The sequence below is a fragment of the Poecilia formosa genome, unplaced genomic scaffold, assembly GCF_000485575.1.
Source record: "Poecilia formosa unplaced genomic scaffold, Poecilia_formosa-5.1.2 Scaffold797, whole genome shotgun sequence".
Lineage (NCBI taxonomy): Eukaryota > Metazoa > Chordata > Actinopteri > Cyprinodontiformes > Poeciliidae > Poecilia > Poecilia formosa.
In genome coordinates, this window is record NW_006800736.1 from 21054 (window position 1) to 41073 (window position 20020).

Here is a 20020-nt window from a genome sequence, read left to right on the forward strand (position 1 = left end):
TCATGTCAGTCTTATTCAACCACCTTCAAATAAAGTGATACCCAAAGTCGCAACGAAAGATTTCTGATGCGTGCAAATAAAAGTTTATGTTTGGCAAATAACTTTTTAAGTTCACAAGACAAAAATTTGTTATTTAATTAAAAAAAGTTTTTTAAACAAAACTTTTTGTTTTTAAGAAATAAATCATTACAATTCCAAAAGTTTTGATCACAATTTTATTTTACTTAACTGAGGTTAGTTTATTTTTTCCCATTGAATAATTGGGGGAAAAATTTAACTACATACTCTGCGAACCAGGGTTGAGTTTTTACCCCTTCATTAATGATATACATTATATCTATCATGGTAATTCAGGGTGAGTTATTTTTAAGTCTAAATGAATATCCTTGTTGGTCTTTTATTTTAGTGCTATTCTCCTTCAAGATACATTTACTTAACGCCAGAATAAACGCGATGTACATTATGCAGCAAAGGAAATTAGAAGATCGGACATATATCCATTATGGGGATGATCGGTTTTGGACGGGCGATGTGCCTCGTACACAGGGAAGAAGCTTTCAGTTATCAAGCTTTTCTAGCAGAGTCGTTAGCTAGCAGCTAGCTAATAGCACAACAACAGCAGCCTAATGTCTGTATGATAAAAATCCTGAATCGATAGAGAAGAACAGTTTCTCCTCCCCTCAGTAGTTCTTCAGAGAAAGGCAGACAGAGGCCTGTCAGTGTCTGTTGTATTTCATTTCCTCTCTGCTTAAACCGCTGAAGCAGAAACGAGACTTCAACGTTTTCCATCATCTGACAAGCAGCAGGTCTGCTCCACTTTATTCACCAAAAACTGATCTGAAATCTGGATCGTTCGCTACGTTCAGCCCCAGTTAGCCGCCTTATGTCACTGCGCGAGAGGCAACTGCATCATGCGTCACGGGCAAAAGGTCAAAAGTAACAAGGTGACCGGAAGGCTTATTATGTTGTACAAAAAAACAAAACAAAAAAATAATTTTAGTACATGTCATTATGTGTCAGAAGAGGGCTTAGAAAATAATAATACCAACAAAAATAAAAAATAAAAAAATTGACCAAAAGGGCACTTTGGGGCAAGGAGCAAAAAGGGCAGGTGCTCGGAATCTCAGTTAGCCTTCATAGCGGGGCTGAACCCGTATTACACCAAGCACTGCAGCTAATATTAGCTGGTATCTCGCCGGTGGACATAAATACAGTAAAGTAATATTCTAATCACAATATATACACAATAATATGTCCATCTTACTTGTGAAATGTTGTCTGTGGAGCCCTCACATCAATAATCCATCGACCAGAACAACAATATCCCTCAGTGCTGAGGCATCTTCTGCTGTTTTGGTTGAGCAAAGTAGGAGGGAAGACCGCTCCAAGATGGCCGCCGTATTTCCTGCGCCGGAGCGTCCAATGCGGGGTCTACTCTTATATCTATGCGTCTGATGGGTTCTGACCCGGAAATGTCTGTTTATCGGTCAAAGCAGCTTCACACATACGAGTTTTAAAACTAATCAGTATATAGTGGCTGCAGTTGGTCGTGATTTGCTTGTGTTTGCTGATTCAAGGTCCAATTTTTAAACGTTTGGTCAGTGACGTCACGAAACCCCAAGCAAATGATTCCTTGACGTAAAGACCGAGAAACGAAACATCAGGATATTTTGCCAGAAGTATGGCAAACTATCCTATGGCAAAATAACAACAAATGTTTATTTTTTTTCCTTACAAGTAAAATATTAACAGAATTCTTTGAAATTAATTAAAATTGGGTATTAGTATTTAAAGTAACCATGTCATAATGCAATAGGTTTCATGCTAGAGTCACAGGAGCACCGTCACGCCTTTTTAAAGGAGACCTATTAAGTAAAATTTATATTTAGTACATTTTTGTTCTTCCATTTGGGACTCCACTGCTTCTAAAAACAACCCAAGTGTTTAAAAAATGGCTTTGTGGCAATAACTTAATGTGTTGGTGTCTGGAAAGTGAGCCATTTCAAAAGCCTGAAATCTCATTATCTAAGATTGATTTCAAAATGTGCTGAACATGTTTTGCATGGGCCATAGAAATGTCCTGACCTGTTCAACCTTTAATCAATTCTCGGTTCTACGTTCAGGCTGTCTAATAAACGAATCGCTCTTCAGCAGACTGGGATATCTTTGACAGATCTCTGGACTCGTGCTGATAACCTCGCCTGCCTGGGTCAAATAAACACAGATAAGCCTCATATCTCCGAGCTGGAGCTCAGTGTCTGCCATGATCCTGACGGCTCCGTCTCCGTGCCTCCCTTCTGCCACCACCGTCCAGCAGCTGTTCTCTGTGGCCCGAGACGCCAACATCGTCCCGGACATCTCAATGGATCCGGTGCTCACCACCTTCCTATCCCTGGACTCTGCCGCCGCCCTGCAACACCGGTACAGCTTCCTGCAGCGGGGCATGAGCGGCGAGCAGCAGGCGGCCTTCCACCTGAATCTCACCGCACAGCTGAGCGGCTGCAGGGTCGCGAACGGAGGCGTAGGGGTCGTCGCCTTGGCCCTGTCCCTGCTGTTTGACCAGGTGGCCCAACATGTACGTCAAATATTTTGCTTTTCTGTTTAAATTCTTTGTTTTAGCATTAAGGACAAAACAATAATGGATAAACATCAAAAATAAAGTTATTAATATTATGAGAATAAAGTCACAATTCATTGTATTATAATGCTATTCTGTAGTGACTTTAAGCTCATAATTTTATATTATTTTGTAATTTTCTTAGTGTGACCTGGGACATATTTTAGAATGGACTTACAGGGTTGTTAGCTCAGGGCTCCAAAGATTACTTTTATAAAAATGTTTTAATGAATTCATGCTTTACATTGTGTTTTATATAAAACTGATTGATCAGATGAACTCCATGAATCTTTGGAGCATTACAGCTGCAGGATCACCTACAGTAAACAGTAGGAGAGTTTTTGTGCAGCGGACCGGGCACCAAACCGGCTCCAGCCTAGGCCCAAGACCGGGTGAGTCCGGCCCTGCTGTGCTGCTGTAATGTCCATGAAGCCAAACTTTTAAAGCTGCCATCAGGTCCGTGCTGCAGCTTCGCCGCAGGGATCCGAGGCTCAGAGGGTGTTCGGCGTCAGCACCTCGTCCAGAATCGGATCGATGATCCACCGCTACCTGCGCCTTGTCCCCGCCATCGCCAATGACGAGGAGAAGATGGCGGAGGCCACCGAGCTGTACGACAGCTGGCTCAACCTGGAGCTGATCGACCACTATGAGAGGATGACCACCAAGAAGAGGATGAGCACAGAGGCCATGCAACAGTGGCTGGCCGGCGCCGCGTTTCACCTGCACCTGAGGATCCACCAGGTGAGCCGAACCAGAAGGATCAAACTTCTACAAAAATCTGGTTTTCCATATTCATTCAAACTGACACCGTGTTTGTCATGAGATAAATGATATGAAAAAAGATCGATCTGCTGCTGCTGTCTGAAGAAATGGACCAAAAACCAATAATCAGAGCCAGGAGGAGGGGCTTAGCGCTGTCAATCAACCTCATGTACTGGCTTGGCGTTGAGCATGAGAGTGATTGACATGACAGCACTAAGCCCCGCCTCCTGACTCTGATTGGTGGTTTCTGACTGGTGCATTTCTGCAGTTTGTACTGGGAGCACTGGGAGGCAAGTCCACCACAGAAAGGGGCGGGGACGGACCGCTGTCAGTCTCTTACCTTATTTGGAAAAGGGACCATTGCACTCCGGAAGTGAAGGGGGCGCTATTTCCTATATTATCTGCGGTCTCTCCTTTTAATTTTCTTTTGAAATCTGTGATACAGCTTCATCTGTAGGAAGGAGTTTCACTCTCAGCATGTATTTCAACTTCTCTTTTTTATTTACTTCAGCGCAGCTCACAGCTTTTAACAAATTCTGCACCTTTCTGTGTACTTCTAAATCTGCTTCTTAGTCGCATCTTTTCGAGCCTGCTACTGCCTCTAGTGGCGTGGCGGTGGTAAGACAACTAATATAATTACGTCACTAAACGAGAATACCACAAAATCTTTATTGTTTACTATTAATTTCGCCATTACTGGCAACGTGAAAGATAAATTATCTTCTAAAATACCATATTTTTCTTCAGGATGTAGAGCTAATTAGGACATAAACAACACCTTTATACATTGTAAATAACATCTATATATCTCCATCAATTATAGGAGGAACAAAAGAAATAAGACATGAAAAACAACATTATCAACAACAATAAAAATACCATATACAATGTATACATAAGAAATTTAATTGAGCAAAAGTCAATAATGAACAAATTAATTAGGTTCACAGATGAATAGCCAGGGTTGTTAAACAAGCAATAATCCACATTTTTGTTTTGTTGGTAGAGTCGTATATATAGGAAATAAAAGAGAGAAGTTCAAATACATTCTGAGAGAGAAACTCCTTCCTAAAGATGAAGATATAGCAGAGATTTCAAAAGAAATTTAAAACGGGAGACCGCGGATAATATAGGAAATAGCGCCCCCTTCACTTCCGAAGTGCAATGGTCCCATTTCCAAATAAGATAAGAGACTGACAGCGGTCCGTCCCGCCCCTTCCTGTTTGCTGCAGCGAGGTCAGACGAGCTCGATCTGTTTTTTTTCACAGATCATTTGTGTCATAGAGTCACGACATAATAACTTTTAACAAATTGTAAAAACTGTTTTTCTTAAAGCTTCAGGTGAAAAAAAATAAACAGACAAATGTACTCTAAAAGCAAAAACACCTGAGGAAAAGGAAGTAGCTACCTCGCTTTTAAACGTACTTAAAATATTTAAGTAAAAGTAATTTCTCAATGTATTCTTTTATGCAGGAGTGTCCAAAGTGCGGTCCACGGGCCGTTAGTGGCCCTCCGCTGATTGCGTGTGGCCCCTGACATCTGTTAAAGATTAAAACAAAATCCGTACACAAGTACAAAGGACAGAAAGACTTTCTATATTTAGTTTGGAAGAACTGATCACAAAGTAATATCTTACAGTAGAAAATGTTGGGAAAAACACAAATTATTTGTCTTTAAATAAAGATGTGATGTTTACACAAATACTAATTTTGCTGCGCACAAATCTGCTTTTAATTAATTCATAAAACTTGGCTAAATTCGGCAAGCATTTTCAAAGAAACAGTAACCTGAATCTGGATTTTATTGCTCAGAAATTACCACATTTTCTTCCAATTTCTTAGAAAATTTCCTTTAACAAGAAAAACTTATCAAACTTTTTAAGGTTTACTTTTTTAGTCTACACATCCCTTTCCAACAGCAGATCCATTTGTTTAGTTGAAGTGGATAATCATGCCGTATTATTATGTTGTATTTTCCCGTATTTTGCCATAATTTGCATATGAGCAACTTCAGGCCTGGCAGACATTGAACCGAAACTTTGATGTTTATCCCAGTTAATTAATAATTCAGCAAGGATTGATAATAGAAAGCCGCTTTTTCCGCCAGTTTTTGGATTCAAACCTGTTGGGGATGAAACAGGAACAGAGTAAATCTGAATTTATTCTCCAACAGGTTCGCCTTCACTCTGTGCCGTCTGGGTCCATCGAGTCTCTGCGTCTGTCCTATAAGACGGGGTTAAATCGCCTCGTTAGCGGCTACGTCGCCTATTTACGTAAAAACATTTTGGAGACTGAAGCGGGAGGAACATTGGAGCCAAAACGCAGCAGCGTGGAAAACAGCAACACCTCCAGCATCGGGAATGTGACGGCTCACCCAGCTGATGCCAAAGCCAACTCGACGGAAGGCGACCAGAGGAGCTGCGGGCAGCTTGTGGGCAGAAACGCTTCAGCAGCGCCGTGTTTCAGACAGCTGGGTCTGCTGGTCATCGAGCCGCAGAGGGAAGTCAGTCACGGCGTCCGGCATCGGCCCTGTGAGTCTGCGGCCATCCAGGAGGCCCTGGTGACCCGCATCATGAAGGCGCAGGACCTGCAGCGCAGCAGGAACTTCTTCCTGTATCCGGAGAAACTCCTGCGAGGCCTGCTGAGGCAGAGGCAGCACTTTGAGCTGCGAGCGAACCGGACCGAGAGAAACGGCCCGCAGCCGCGCAGCGTCAGCCCGACGTTTCACAGCGACAACAAGCTGCAAATTATGGAAGATTAAGACGACGGAGGAACAGGGACAAACGAAGAAAATAAAACTATACAATCAAGAGAATAAAGTCATCAAATTTCAACCTTATTCTCGTAATGTTATGATTTTATCACAATATTACGACACTTTATTCTTGTAACCTCATTTTTTAATTTTTAATTTTTCTTAGTGTGGCCCTAACACTCCGCCGTATTTTCACGACTAAAATTACAAAAACAACTTTTAAATAACATAACAAAATAGAAAATTAAAGTAGAAGAAATTCTTTTCAAATGATTACTTTTTGCTATAAACTCATGAAACAAATTATTATACACAATCAATCAATGGATAAAGTTTATTAGTATTGTACATTCCAGGAACAAGGCTTTCAATCATAGAAACGCAGACATACAAAGTCATAGAATACGCCTCATAAATAGTGACATTTTTAGTGTTTCTTTTTTATCTATAAATGACTCACCAGGCTTAGCAGAAGGAAAATAACACGAAAACAGAAAACGTTGTGCACAAACAAGGTCTCACTTAAACTTAAACTGTAAGTTTGTCTCTGTGTCTCAAGTACTTTGGTTAAAATATTTAGTTTTTTTATTCAGTAAAGTTATTCGCACTGGATTGAGAATCCAAAAAACTTTCTCAAGTAGAGCTAGTAATACTTAATGATAATTTTACTTAAACAAAAGTAAAATGTTTTCTGCAGTAAAACTACTCCTGAAATTATTTTCCCCCAAAAGAAAATGTAATGTAATGGATGATCTTTCCAACTTGTTAAAATTCCTTTGGGATCAATAAAGTATTTTTGAAAACTTACAGTTGGGGGTCTGTTTCCATTCATCCTGTATTGATTAGTGTTTAAAGGACACAGCTCTTATTTTGTTTATCAAACATTTGTGATGAAATGTCCACACATTCTCTCCGGTGACTCGGGAACTAAGTGTAAAGGTTACAGAGTTCCGATTTAAATAAAGCCAGCTGGGGGCGCTCTTCGCTTAGGCTGCAGAACAACGCTGGAGAAGAAGAAAACCCTTTTGATGCGTGTAGCTGCTTGTTTTTACGAAGCACCTGCAAACAATACAACACATTATGATCTGAGGAAGACAGAATATCACCGTGAAACCTTCAATCAGCAGTTTTCATAAGGCAGGTTGTGTCTGACTCTGTTTTCAATCGCTTTAAAATATTTCGATGAAATTTTGAAAAGCTAGTTTTAGCTAACGGTCTACGGCGCTAAAACAAAAGGCTGAAAATGGTTTGAAACGCGACGAACAGCTGAGAAAATCTAGAACAGTGTTAGAATACCTTGAACTTTGAAAGGAATTGCATTTAATAACTTCGAAAGGCTTTAGATTATGTCCTTGTTAGGATGTCGGCCCTGTAAGGAAGTCAGTAAGTGAGCTAAAATGCTAATGTTGCATCAATGGGGTGGTGAGTTGTTTCAGGCATTGGGTTACTCTGAGTATTGGTTGTTTTCTTGTTGCTTTTTAATGTCAGTCGTGCTTGGTTATTGCTCAGCTTTTCTGTGAGTATTGGACATATTGAGCAATTTTTGGCTGTCTGGGAACCGAAGACAGGTTTGGTCCCCGCCACACCCACACGTGGTTCCTTAAATCTGGCGCAGCCGCATTTTATTAGGAAAACGAAGGAAACTGGCGCAGAAAGCACACCGACTCAATGCCAGGTGTATCAGGTTTGTTCCTGTGTTTGTTCTAATTTACAACAGGAGGACCTGCAGTTCGGTGGTTTGCTTTCCAAGGGAGGGGCAGATATTGGTTTACAATCTTATAACCCCGGGGCAAAATAGTGCGGAAGCCTAAAGGGTATTTACTCAGTTTGTTTCTCTTAAAATTAGTGATTGTCCATTGTGAACATTTGTAAATATCCACAATATGCTGTTGTCCTAATATAACCGATATCATCTCTACCTTCATAATACAGTGGAGAAATGACCGCAGCGCTGCTTTAAACCCCCGCAGAGCTGCGCAGAAACACTGATAAAGGGCAATACGACGGGAATAAATGATAAATATCGACCTGTTTTCCTTATGGATACCGGCGGTAATACCGCTGTGTTGTGCATCATTGATTGAAATGAGTCAAGATTTCAGCTGGACAGTCAAATATCCCTGGCATAAATCAAAGTAATAATAATGAACAGATTAGCAGAAAGGTCTGAGCTTTCCACATGTTGATGTTAGAAATATATATATTTTGTTGCTATAAATGATCAAGTTATGTTGCATTGTAGGCAATAAAATGTTTATTTGAAAATTTAAATAAAATACTTGCATCTTTTTGGATTTGTAGTATTGTATAAAAGGGTTATTTTTAAAATCGGGGTTAAATTAGAATAATTGATGACTAATATAATCATTTTTTGCAGTCCTGATGTTTGGATACTGATAAATATCTCTTATCTTTAATATGGACAATATTTATATCAACTATCAACATCGGCCCAAATATTCATGTTGGTGCTTTTCTAATGTTCTGTCATAAAGTTATAAAACTGGATAAAATGTCAATATTCCATGGTTAAAGACGTAAAGTTTATGTTGTAACTAAGATATTCTCTGACATTTTAAAGTCAGATTTTAATGAAAAATGTCCAGTGATATAAAACGAGTCGTCGGCCCTGCGGAGCGTTTTTACTTTTATCGGAGGATTTATTTAAACCAGAGGAGGAAATGTTTCCTGGCAGCAGCCCGCCTCTTATTTCAGGCCGACTCCACTTCCAGTTTCTATTTCATTAAATGTTTTAGCTAATGTTGCTCTGCACATCTATCAGTAATTTTCTATGTTTTATCTTCATGCCAACCTGGCCGTTCCGCCACCACAGGACAGGAAAACGTCCAGTTCACATAAATACAGTGAATGTTAGGAAGTCTGCCCCACCGTCAAAATGCCAGGTTTTTATCTAGAAAACAAAATAAAAATGCGTTCACGTTATTTAAATTTGCACCCACTACTTTTGGATTCACACTGAACAATGATTAGAGACCGAACCTGAAATAAAGTTTAGCTTTCCAGCAGGATTTCCCTGATAAATCTGAATATTGTAATGATTGGAAACATTAAATAATAATGTAGATTTGCTGTTATTTTCCCCCTGAATGATTTATATTTATTTGCTTTCCTCATGACTTTAAATTTTCCTGCCAGTATTTAATGTTAATGAGCAACTCATTGCATCAAATGAAAGTCTGAAACTAGAATGTCAAAATGCTAGTCAAAGAGTTTGTACATTATTGTAAAATAACATTTTAGAGTAGGAAGTAAAACCTGTAATGCTGTAAACTTTGTTTGGACAGACTTGAGCAAAATGTCGGATTCAGACTCGGATGGCGATTGGGGTTTCCACCGCAACAAGAAGTTTCTGGTAAAAATCCAACAAACATTTTCCATGTTTGTTTTGTTCTTCATCTAAACCAGTTTTTCTTTTGGCGTCGTAGAAATCTCACGGAGCCCTCAAAATAAACCTTTCAGGTAAGAAAGATTTAAAACTTTTATAGGAAATGTGTTTATTAGGATTGACTTAAAATTAAATATTATGAAAGTTTTCCACCATTTTTTTCTGCTTTTTCTTTAAAATGGTGACTCGTGAGGAATGTTTTCATTTCTGTAGCGTCTCAAGTTTAATTTGTTTAAAGTTCAAAAAGCCTTGAATGATAAAAACATGAACAGAAAATAAGATGGAACAGAGTTGGGCATTTACTGTATTGTGAAAAATTATCACCATAAGAGTTTTGATAAATTTCAGTTATTTTAGAAATATGGCAGTTTGATTGGAATGTTTTTATTTTCTCCACTTTTTGTTCCACGAGGCTACGAGTAAATATGAATAAATGTAACTTATTGCCAATAATGTGGTCAGTCTAGTGATTAGTTTCAGATGAGAATATTCTTGAAGAATAAACGTTGTTTCCGGTGCCATGAATTAGAGCTGCACCAATTGCAGTTTTCTGGTTGATCGTCGACTACCGATCTTTTAAAAAAACCTAACTTATCGATTCCGATTTTGGCCAATGCCAGTTTTTAGTCTGAAATGTTGCTCAATACATCAAGAAAGTTGCTGAATTGGCTACAATGGGGTGACTGTTGGCAGCTGGAAGAAACCAAGCTGTGCTAACTCTAGATTCATAATTCTAGGTATATGGCTCTAGAGCTATAACTCTAGATTCATAATTCTAGGTATACGGCTCTAGATCTAGAACTCTAGATTCATAATTCTAGGTATACGGCACTAGATCTATAACTGTAGATGGTTGCTCTTTAAAAACTTCAGTTTCTGTTCAGAAAGTTTTGGCACATCCACTCATTGATCTGTTCTCAGCATCTGTTGAGTGACTGGATGGGGTCAAAGGTCACCTGGTGGCACTGTGATGTGGAGCCGCGTCTCCTCGGCGTATCTATGTTGCTAATCTCATACTGAATATGTCCAGGTAAAAGCAACGTTTTGCTTGCTGCTCTTCCAGAGAGAGTGTTCAGCCAGTGGGGCTCCATCCCCTTACAAACCAAGAAGGAAGGCGCTCAGCGGATGAGAATTTGCGTCTTCTGGTTTCCCACGCTGCTGCAGCCCGAGATCTCAAAAACCTTCACTTGGGCGGCAGAAGTTGGCTTAATCAACGAAGAGTGAGCGCAGCTCGGCCCGCTGCTACAGATCAGACGGGAATCGTCGCAAAGCGCTGAGATTTTATTCTGTTTGCAGGAAAAGTGAAATGCTGGATGTGGAGAACCTCCGCAGGATTCAGGTGGTTGAAACGATCCTGCTGCACCTGGAAGTGGCAAGTGTAAGTCCCACCTCTAGCTAGCTGGGTTAGCGCTAAGCAGCCAGCTGGCTGATTAGCGCTAACCCAGCTAGCTGCTCATAGTTATTGACTTGATGACATATCAGATGTTCAGATATTTTTGCTTAATTATCCGGGTTTATTCGTTTTGTGGCTGTTTTGTTCCAAACATGATGCGTCTCTCTTCTTGATGTTTAGTTCTGAATGTTTTCTGTTTCTCCTGCAGTTGGACAAGGATTCCTCCAGACACATTTTCATTTTTTGCAACATGTTGCATCAGGTAAGCTGCACCTGGTTGGCTCACATCTCGTTGTCTGACATTTTCCATTCATAAAACAACTTAATTTAAGTCTGGCTGTGAGGAGATAAAAAACTTGTGCTGATCATGTATTATGTTAGTTAGCCAGTACTGGTGCGTTCAGTAACATCGGGACTTTCCGCTGCAGCACTGCTCTCCAGAGATCCTGGAGGAAGCGGTGCGCTGGCTGGAGACGCTGGGCGATCGGTTCAGACGGGAACAGCTGCTCTGCCTGGGAGGATTCCCCAACTGCTACGCAACATTCGGCTTCATCTTCTCAGAGTGTGAGGCGCCAAGTTAGATTAAAAATTAAACCTTTATTATCTCAGAGTGTGAGCCTAAGGGTTTGGGAAGATAAAGTTTTAGTTTTTAGAGTGCAAGGTTTTCTGTTTGATTAAAAACAAACAATTTCTAAAATGTGAATTGTTTGTTTTTGTTTAGATGCCAAGTTTATCCGGGAGATGAGCAACAACCTGGACGGTACGATGAGGTCCCTGAAGGCACCGCCCGATGCATCGTCTACAATGGTAACAATCAAATCCTCTACACTGTAAAAACACACAATTCTAACAAGTAGATTGGTCTGATCTATGGAGAAAATATCTACATAAAACAAAACTAACTCATAAGTAACTATTCAGCAAAATATTTAGTTTTTAGTCAATAAATCTAATATTCATTAAACAGATTATTTCCCTTAATGAGACTTTTGCATGTTTTAAGTGAAATGCACTCCTACTGAAACTGTTTCATCAATACTAAGGCATATCAAGCTCTGATATTGGACTGGAAAATTGTTTAAAGTTTATTTCAAGTGAACTGAATCAACTTGGTAAGATTTTTTTTGCAGTGTTGGACATTTTAATGCATTTTCTTCAGTTTTTTGTTTTTAATGACATAAAAACAAAACATTATATCAACCTACCAATACTTTAAAAATGTAGTCAATAAATGGGAGTGAGTGAATGCAGCTCTCTAACAGATGTTTTCAGTTATTGATGATCAATACTTTGATCAAAACGTCAGCTGATCCATTTCTGTCTTTAGACTGAAATCTTGTTTGGTGCAGTTTGAAAAATAAATACGTTTGTAATAAACGTTTTGTTAAGTTTGTCGCTGTAGAAACGAGGAGCTGCCGTATACCACAAACATTTTCTAGAGAAAATGAAGGAATAATTAAAAATAATTGATTTGATTTCTTTTCTTTCTGCCCCAGAATTTTTCTGTACTGTGATTTTTTTTTTGTTTCAGGAAAGTGAAGAGATGAAGATTCTTGGGAACGAGAAGTTTCAGGCCCAGCAGTATGCAGAAGCTCTGAAGTTTTACACCAACGCCATCAAATGCTAGTGAGTTTCTGGTGTCAACGATGAAACAATGTTTCCTCTCAATACCTCCAATTAGGGCTGAAACGATTCCTCGAATGATTCGACTAACATTCGGCTTCATCTTCTCAGAGTGTGAGGCGCCAAGTTAATAACCGATTCGATTACTAAAATTCCTCCAGGAAAATTTTCCTGCCTCGAAGCTTCGTTAGTTTATGTTTTATCATTTAGCGCGCCGTGTTCCTGCCGGAACATTATTTGCGTTGTGCGGAGCTCCGACTTCCACCTCTGAGTTGTTGACGAAAGCTAAGTGTTAGCGGCATAACGTCCAATCTTCCAGTTCGGCCCGCGGGGATTTTACTGATTGGTGATAATTCCGGGTTTTCATCGTTTTCGGGGACCAATAAACTTCCTTAAATAACCGGAGCGATCCCGGAGTCCGGCAGCCTTTCTGCTCCGGAGCTGCTGGTTCAGAGCTGAGGAGGATTTCTACAGGCAGAGACTGAACACGGCTGGCGGCTGATGCTGACCGTGTCAGAGCAGCTTTAGGACGAACCGACAATAAATTTATATCATCCCGGTCTGAACCAACGGGAGGCGGAACACGGCTGGTAGATGAGTTTCTGAGTGACGAACGGAGGAGCCGTAAATATCCCGTTTTGCTCCTCCGGTCTTACTTCGCCTGCCCTCCAACCCCAAACCCCCCAATCCAGGAGACATTTCCCGTATTGTCAAACCCAAAGCTTGGCAGGTTTGGACCAAGGTCAGAGTTCATCTGTTAAACTCACTGAAGATGAACAGAAACTAAAAGCTGGATAACAGACGTATCTGTGAGCCTCTTTATTATTACATTGATTATAATTTCAGATCTTTGTGTAACTTTTCTTCAGGTTAACTTGGAAAGTGAGCTGTTATTGTTACAGGTTAGTTTCTGTTAGGGAAGCTCAAATAGGAAAAAATGGACTGATATGATATCTGATAGTAACGCTGGTGTTATGGAAGATTTACCAATATTTTATTTTATAATTTTTTTATCTGATTGCTCAATTAATCATAAGAATAATAAATGGATTACTTGATTACTAAAATATTTGTTTACAACAGCCCTAGTTCCAATAAAATCTCTTCATAAACTAAAAGAACAAAAGTGAAAGTTTCATTAGTGTCCGTGTTTTTTGTTTTGAGAAGTTTTTATGTCCCGAATCCATTTTTAAATTTTATGATTTCAGTTTTAAACCAGAAAATATAAAAAATGCTTCAAGCATTTCTACTGGTCATAAAAACGGTTTTAATTGTATTTTGTGTCCTGAATGTGATAATTTTGTGCTCCTTGTTTTAGTCCTGATAATCACATCCTGTACGGGAACAGAGCGCTGTGCTACATCAAGCAGAAGGAATATCTGTGAGTAAAATCAACCATCGCTGCAAAAACTTAAGATTTTTACAAAATTATAATTTTCTTTGTTTCATCTGGTCATTATTTTACATGATCTGCATGTAGGCCTGTCGCGATAAACGATAAATCAATTAATCGCACATTAAATTAAACCTATCAACCTCATTTTAATTATCGGCTTTATCGTCTCTTCCTGCTTTTTTTTTTTTTTTTCTTGCTGTTGCTGACACCTAATGATAAAAACTCAGCTCTGGTGCTCTCCACTGACCCTCTCTTCCTCATTTCCTTAGTGTAATGTCCAGCAGACACGACACGAGTTGTCGGCCCATTTTCTAAACCTGAGAGACACATTAGCCGATAGAAATCCTAAGTATATCGGTTCAATCGGGTTCAGCCGTGTGGTGTCCAACAATGGGCACAAAGTAATGGCTACAAGTCCAGTTAACTAATTTTAAAACCAGGCATTAATCAATGCTTTACTAGAATGTGCCTGTGATGCATGTGGCTAGAGTCGGCGTAAAGTCCTGACTGAATGAAAATCATTATAACCTATTTATGTCACGTTAACGAAGAACAGCTGGAAACTTACCGGGTTCATCAACTGCGGTAGCAATTTGGCTCCAACTCCTCTCCTTGTCATTTCTATATTCTTTGCAGGAAATGTTGAATAAACATTAATGTTGTTTCCACATATCATCTCCGATGTCCGCTGGACATCGTGTCGCGCCGTGTCAGCTGTTTGGGATTCCCCTCCATAATTTCCCCTCAGAAAGCAGGAGGAGAATCCGGCTTTCTGATTGGCTACCTGTCACATTCAGCGTTAAACTCCCAGTCGGGGAAAAAACCCTGATTTAGATCGGAGCGGCCACGACGATCTACATCACACTGCAGGATGATCGGTTACGAAATCACCAGCGACAATCTTAGATCGGCCAACGATCTAAGATTGTCGTAAGGAGAAAATAGAAAATACACAAAAAATCGTGTAGTGTGAACTAATGCATTAGGTAGTCGGATGTGCCCATTAAATCTGGTGATTACTGAAGACCAATACAGGATACAGACTTCATAATCTGCACTCTTTTGGTTGAATGCATTATTTATTTCCACTTTGGCTTCATGTTGTTTAGTTTTTATTCAAGTACGTTTTTTGTTAATGGAGACTGAGAATCCATTTTATTTTTGTTTTTGGTTGTTTTGTTTAGTTTATCAGTTCCAGTGTTATTCTTTTAAAAATAAAGTCTATCTATGGCAGGAAATCACATGCATTATTAGTCATTTCCATTAAATCAGTGTCAAAAGGTCTTGAAACAATATTATCGTTTATCGCAATAATTTTTTAGACAATTAATCGCTCAGCAAAATTTGTTATCGTGACAGGCCCTATCTTCATGTAATAAAAACTCTCTAACCTTTATCTTAAGTTTAAAAGTTAAACTTCGTATAAATAGACAGAAATGTGTATATTTTTTGTTTAATATTGTTTTTCCTGTTTCAGAAAAGCAGCAGGAGATGGAAAACGTGCCGTTCTCATCGACCCGCTCTGGGCAAAGGTACGGTCCGGCTGCTCTAATAGCTGCCTAGGGTTTCCTAATTAATAATTCTTATTATTTAAATATGCTTTAATATGTTTTGGATGTTTTTTGGCGATGTTTTATCGGTTGAATTCCTGATTTTTTTTGTGTGTGTGACATTTTGCTTGACTTTGCTGCCTCCCCCTACAGGGCCATTACCGGTACTGCGAGGCTCTGTTCTTCCTCGGGGCCATGGACCTGGCGTTGGAGGCCAACAGCACCGCCCGGTGGCTGTGCAGAGAAAACCCGGAGGGACTCAGAGATCTGGACCAGCAGTTCTTGAAGTTCAGGCCGGAGCCGCTGCCTGGTACTGATCCAACTCGTTTCCATCAGCTGGGAGTTATGGGCCCAAACCAGAAGTGGCTTTTTATTCCAGCCTTTATTTGTGTTTTATTGTTTGATTGGTGAATGGCAGCAGGAAGTGAGTCAGCTCCTGCCCGCTATTGCTTCCTGTTTGTGAAAGTGAAACTCACACTGCTCTGTCTTCCCTCCAGCTGAGCTGCCGCAGAGGCCTCAAAGGTTAGTCTGTTTGCCTTTTTACTGACACAGTGATAATAATCAGTCGTTAACTGGGCTTGTTTTTAACGCGCCGCAGCTTTAAGGTTGGGCTGGTGAAGAAAATCCCTCAGTCGACAAAAACAGGCGGTAAAAACAACCCGACCAGGAGCTCAGCTGCGAAGGTGAGTCACATTTGTTTTGCTTTTACAGCCTCAGGTTCATTTTGTGTTTTAGCTGTAAACTCAGTTTTCCTTCAGTTTTTAAATATTTCTCATTTTCTCTTAATCAGTTCCTGTTTTTTCTGTTTTTTTATCTCTATATTTTTATTGCCTGATAATTGAAGTAAGCAGCAGGTTTTCCTTCCAGCATCTTTGAATAAAAATTGAGAAACGAGTTAAAAAATGGATGCTGTGAAACACAGAAAAGAGATTTTCTGAACCTATTCAAAGTGGAAAGCTGATTATTTTAGTTATCAATTTATTGAATTAAAAAACTGTGAATCTTTATACAGAATTAGAGATACATTAAGATTCAAATAACTAAATAATTAAATTCATTTTTTAATAAGAAAATAAGCATTTAAAATGCAACAACATGGCAATATTTTTCTTCCATTTGTTTTAACAGTTTTTTCCCACCATCTTTCAGTTTGTAATCAGTTAGTTTCATAATTAATGGATTACTAAATTCGTTTGATTATTTCAATAAAGGATTAAGCCAGTTAATCGTTTTGGGTCTGTGATCTGTGTTCGTCTCCATGAGGTTTTGGTTTCATTCTGAGCAGCGTGAAAAATCAGGAAGACGATTTTCACCCTTAAATGATTAAGTTTTCGATAGAAATCCGTCTTTACTGTCCAGGAGTTTAGCGCCGCCACTGATGTTCAAAGGCTCGATTCAAAGTTTGCAGCAGTCGCTGACTTCCTGTCTGAACGCAGGAAGTCGGCCGACCTCAAGCATTCAGCTGGCAGATGCTGATTATCGAACTTTTCTTTTGGGTTAAAGACTTCATGAATATTTAAGCTAGATTTTGTTAAGAAAATAAATTTAGAATATGCTAGTTTTAAAACTTAACATGTCTTGATTGAAATAGCCTAATGATAGATTTCAGATTAATAACTTATTCTGCCCTATTGACCTGTATGTTACCTGTAGTTACTCAGATTGTTTGCTAAGATCTTTTTGAAAGTGCCTTTTGTCTGTCTGGGAAACAATCAGGAGAAGTTCCAGCTTCACACTGATCTGTGAAAAGCCGTGAAACAGCAGGAGTTCAGGCCAGTGGAGGAGAAGCTCTGCTTCCACTTTGTTTAGACAAAGGGGACAAATGGCTTTTGATCTTGGAAACAAATTGCAGGGCGTTTCTAACTTTAGAGAGGGTCAGAGACAGCTTCTGGTTGGATGAGCAAAGATATGCCTTATTTGAATAAATTAAAAGACAAGAATGCGCCTTTACTACAAAAATTTGTGCACGTGAGGAACAAATCAGATTTGCTCTTGCAATTCTCCAAAGACGTCTTTGCTTTTCTTTCTTTCCTTCTTCTTTTCCATCAGGTAAAAGAGGTAAAATGTCTCTGTTGTTCTGCAGTTTCTGTTGTAATTTCATACGTTGTCTTCTATTGGATTAAACTCTAACTCTGTGACGTCACTCATTGTTGTTTTCTGTGTGGCTACACGCGGCCCGCCAGGAGAACCTGGGATCCTTTAGACTGAGCCAGAGATTTTTCCCAAACATATACTAAAAATCTTCAACAATTTTAAAATGTGAAACAAGCGGAGGTTGTTTTGAGTCTTTGTTTTCACATCAGCTGTTCTCTGTTTTAGTCAGGACTGCTGAGTGTTTGTTTTATTTTATCTGGCTGTAATTCATGTTGATCATTAATTTGTGTTTTTAGGTCATCGAGACGAAAACGGACAAAAAGACAGGTTAGTTTGTTTTCCAGTTTAAATAATTTGGTGTTGAATTTATTCCATGTTATTAAATATTCACTTTAATACTAAAGATCCACCTGTTTAATTTTAAACCCAAGAACAGAAAGTTTGATATTTCCTCTTTTGGGCTCCAGCTGGGGAATTTAATCAATCAGAGGAAAATACTAATCGATTATCTGAACTCTGATGGAAACCCAAAATTCTGCTTTTCAGAACATCACATCAGCCCAAATAATCATTTTAATGCAGAAAGCTCATCCTGATGCTGAATGCATGGTTCCAAACACCCGGCTCCCTCCTCACCAGAGTCCGTCGGCGACTGTCGGCGGTCCGTCCTTGATTTGGGCCAAAAATACTTTAATCATCCAAACGACTGAATGTCTGAACTCTGATTTTAATTCTTGTGTGTAAAATTAGAAATTTTTCTGAATCAAAATGAATTCAAACCGGCCTTACTTTTAGAACCGTTGCCTTGACAGCCGTTTTCCTAAGAACTCGAAAATAAACGGGAAGGAACGTTCTCAGGAAGCAGCTCTGTGATTGGTCGGCAGTGTTCTCGTCCTGGTTGACCAAACGAACCCGAGGGAACATGGATGTGTTTTACATGTCGTATGTTTTGCTGAGAGTTTTAATGACCGTCTGTGTTTTAATCTCTTGGATCTCTGAAGTGCCGTCCGACCCGGAGGGACGACTCAAAGACCCCAAAACGTCCAGAAGGTCAGTGAGGTCACGTGCCGTCCGTTTGATTTGCTCATCAGTCTTCCTCCTGTTCAGTGAAAATCTTCGTAAAGATGGTTCCTTCCCTGTACACACAGAACGATGTCAGAGAACAAAACCGGCTTCTTTCTTTGACTAGACCATATGTAATTTTAGCACAGGGTTATATTTGGGGGGTTAGGGTTACATCTAGGGCTGACTGACAAGTTTCCTATGGAGCCTAGAAAATCAGAAACAGACCCCAACCCTACTTCCTCCATCTCTAGAAAGCTCATTCTGCAAAGCATAGCGGTGGCGTATTATGTAGAGGGTTAGTACCCTGTACTATATGTAGTACCCTGTACCATATGGTACCCTGTAGTGTCCTGTGATACCCTGTAGTGTCCTGTGATACCCTGTAGTGTCCTGTGGTACCCTGCGGTACCCTGCGGTACCCTGTGGTACCCTGCAGTACCCTGTGGTACCCTGCAGTACCCTGTGGTGCCCTGCAGTACCCTGTGGTACCCTTCAGTACCCTGTGGTACCCTGCAGTACCCTGTGGTACCCTGCAGTACCCTGCAGTACCCTGTGGTACCCTGCGGTACCCTGTAGTGTCCTGTGATACCCTTCAGTACCCTGTAGTGCCCTGTGATACCCTGTAGTGCCCTGTGATACCCTGCAGTACCCTGTGATACCCTGCAGTACCCTGTGGTACCCTGCAGTACCCTGTGGTACCCTGCAGTACCCTGCGGTACCCTGCAGTACCCTGTGGCACCCTGCGGTACCCTGTAGTGTCCTGTGATACCCTGCAGTACCCTGTAGTGTCCTGTGATACCCTGCAGTACCCTGTAGTGTCCTGTGATACCTAGCAGTACCCTGTAGTACCCTACAGTACCCTGTGATACCCTGCAGTACCCTGTGATACCCTGTAGTGTCCTGTGATACCCTGCAAGTACCCTGTCGTACCCTGTAGTTTCCTGTGATACCCTGCAGTACCCTGTAGTGTCCTGTGATACCCTGAAGTACCCTGTAGTGTCCTGTGATACCCTGCAGTACCCTGTAGTGTCCTGTGATACTCTGTAGTACCCTGTGATACTCTGTAGTACCCTGTGATACCCTGCAGTACCCTGTGATACCCTGCAGTACCCTGTGATACCCTGCAGTACCCTGTGATACCCTGCAGTACCCTGTAGTGTCCTGTGATACCCTGCAAGTACCCTGTCGTACCCTGTAGTGTCCTGTGATACCCTGCAGTACCTTGTAGTGTCCTGTGATACCCTGCAGTACCCTGTAGTGTCCTGTGATACCCTGCAGTACCCTGTAGTGTCCTGTGATACCCTGCAGTACCCTGTAGTGTCCTGTGATACCCTGAAATACCCTGTAGTGTCCTGTGATA

The 20020-nt window shown here is 40.3% G+C and overlaps 2 protein-coding genes across 6 annotated transcripts in view; both read left to right on the forward strand.

Moving 5' to 3' along the window:
* Positions 1-6338, forward strand: part of LOC103131625 (uncharacterized) — a 16175-nt gene extending 9837 nt beyond the window's left edge. The window contains exons 2-5 of one of the 4 annotated variants that reach the window (XM_016666786.1): positions 2174-2214; positions 2318-2575; positions 3074-3358; positions 5552-6338. In XM_016666786.1, coding sequence (XP_016522272.1) covers positions 2174-2214; positions 2318-2575; positions 3074-3358; positions 5552-6139 — 1172 coding nt within the window. In that variant the 3' untranslated portion in view covers positions 6140-6338. Of the gene's footprint in view, positions 1-2123; positions 2576-3073; positions 3359-5551 lie in introns of all 4 variants that reach the window. The other 3 variants (XM_007543304.2, XM_016666787.1, XM_007543306.2) reach the window with 3 other exon arrangements.
* Positions 6339-7110: 772 nt separating this feature from the next.
* Positions 7111-20020, forward strand: part of ttc3 (tetratricopeptide repeat domain 3) — a 42018-nt gene continuing 29108 nt past the window's right edge. The window contains exons 1-16 of one of the 2 annotated variants that reach the window (XM_016666788.1): positions 7111-7274; positions 9439-9506; positions 9580-9613; positions 10603-10759; positions 10836-10917; positions 11141-11194; positions 11361-11496; positions 11654-11739; positions 12464-12558; positions 13874-13936; positions 15429-15483; positions 15655-15811; positions 15999-16023; positions 16100-16184; positions 17892-17922; positions 18597-18645. In XM_016666788.1, coding sequence (XP_016522274.1) covers positions 9450-9506; positions 9580-9613; positions 10603-10759; positions 10836-10917; positions 11141-11194; positions 11361-11496; positions 11654-11739; positions 12464-12558; positions 13874-13936; positions 15429-15483; positions 15655-15811; positions 15999-16023; positions 16100-16184; positions 17892-17922; positions 18597-18645 — 1166 coding nt within the window. In that variant the 5' untranslated portion in view covers positions 7111-7274; positions 9439-9449. The remainder of the gene's footprint in view (positions 7275-9438; positions 9507-9579; positions 9614-10602; positions 10760-10835; positions 10918-11140; positions 11195-11360; positions 11497-11653; positions 11740-12463; positions 12559-13873; positions 13937-15428; positions 15484-15654; positions 15812-15998; positions 16024-16099; positions 16185-17891; positions 17923-18596; positions 18646-20020) is intronic. The other variant, XM_007543312.2, reaches the window with a different exon arrangement.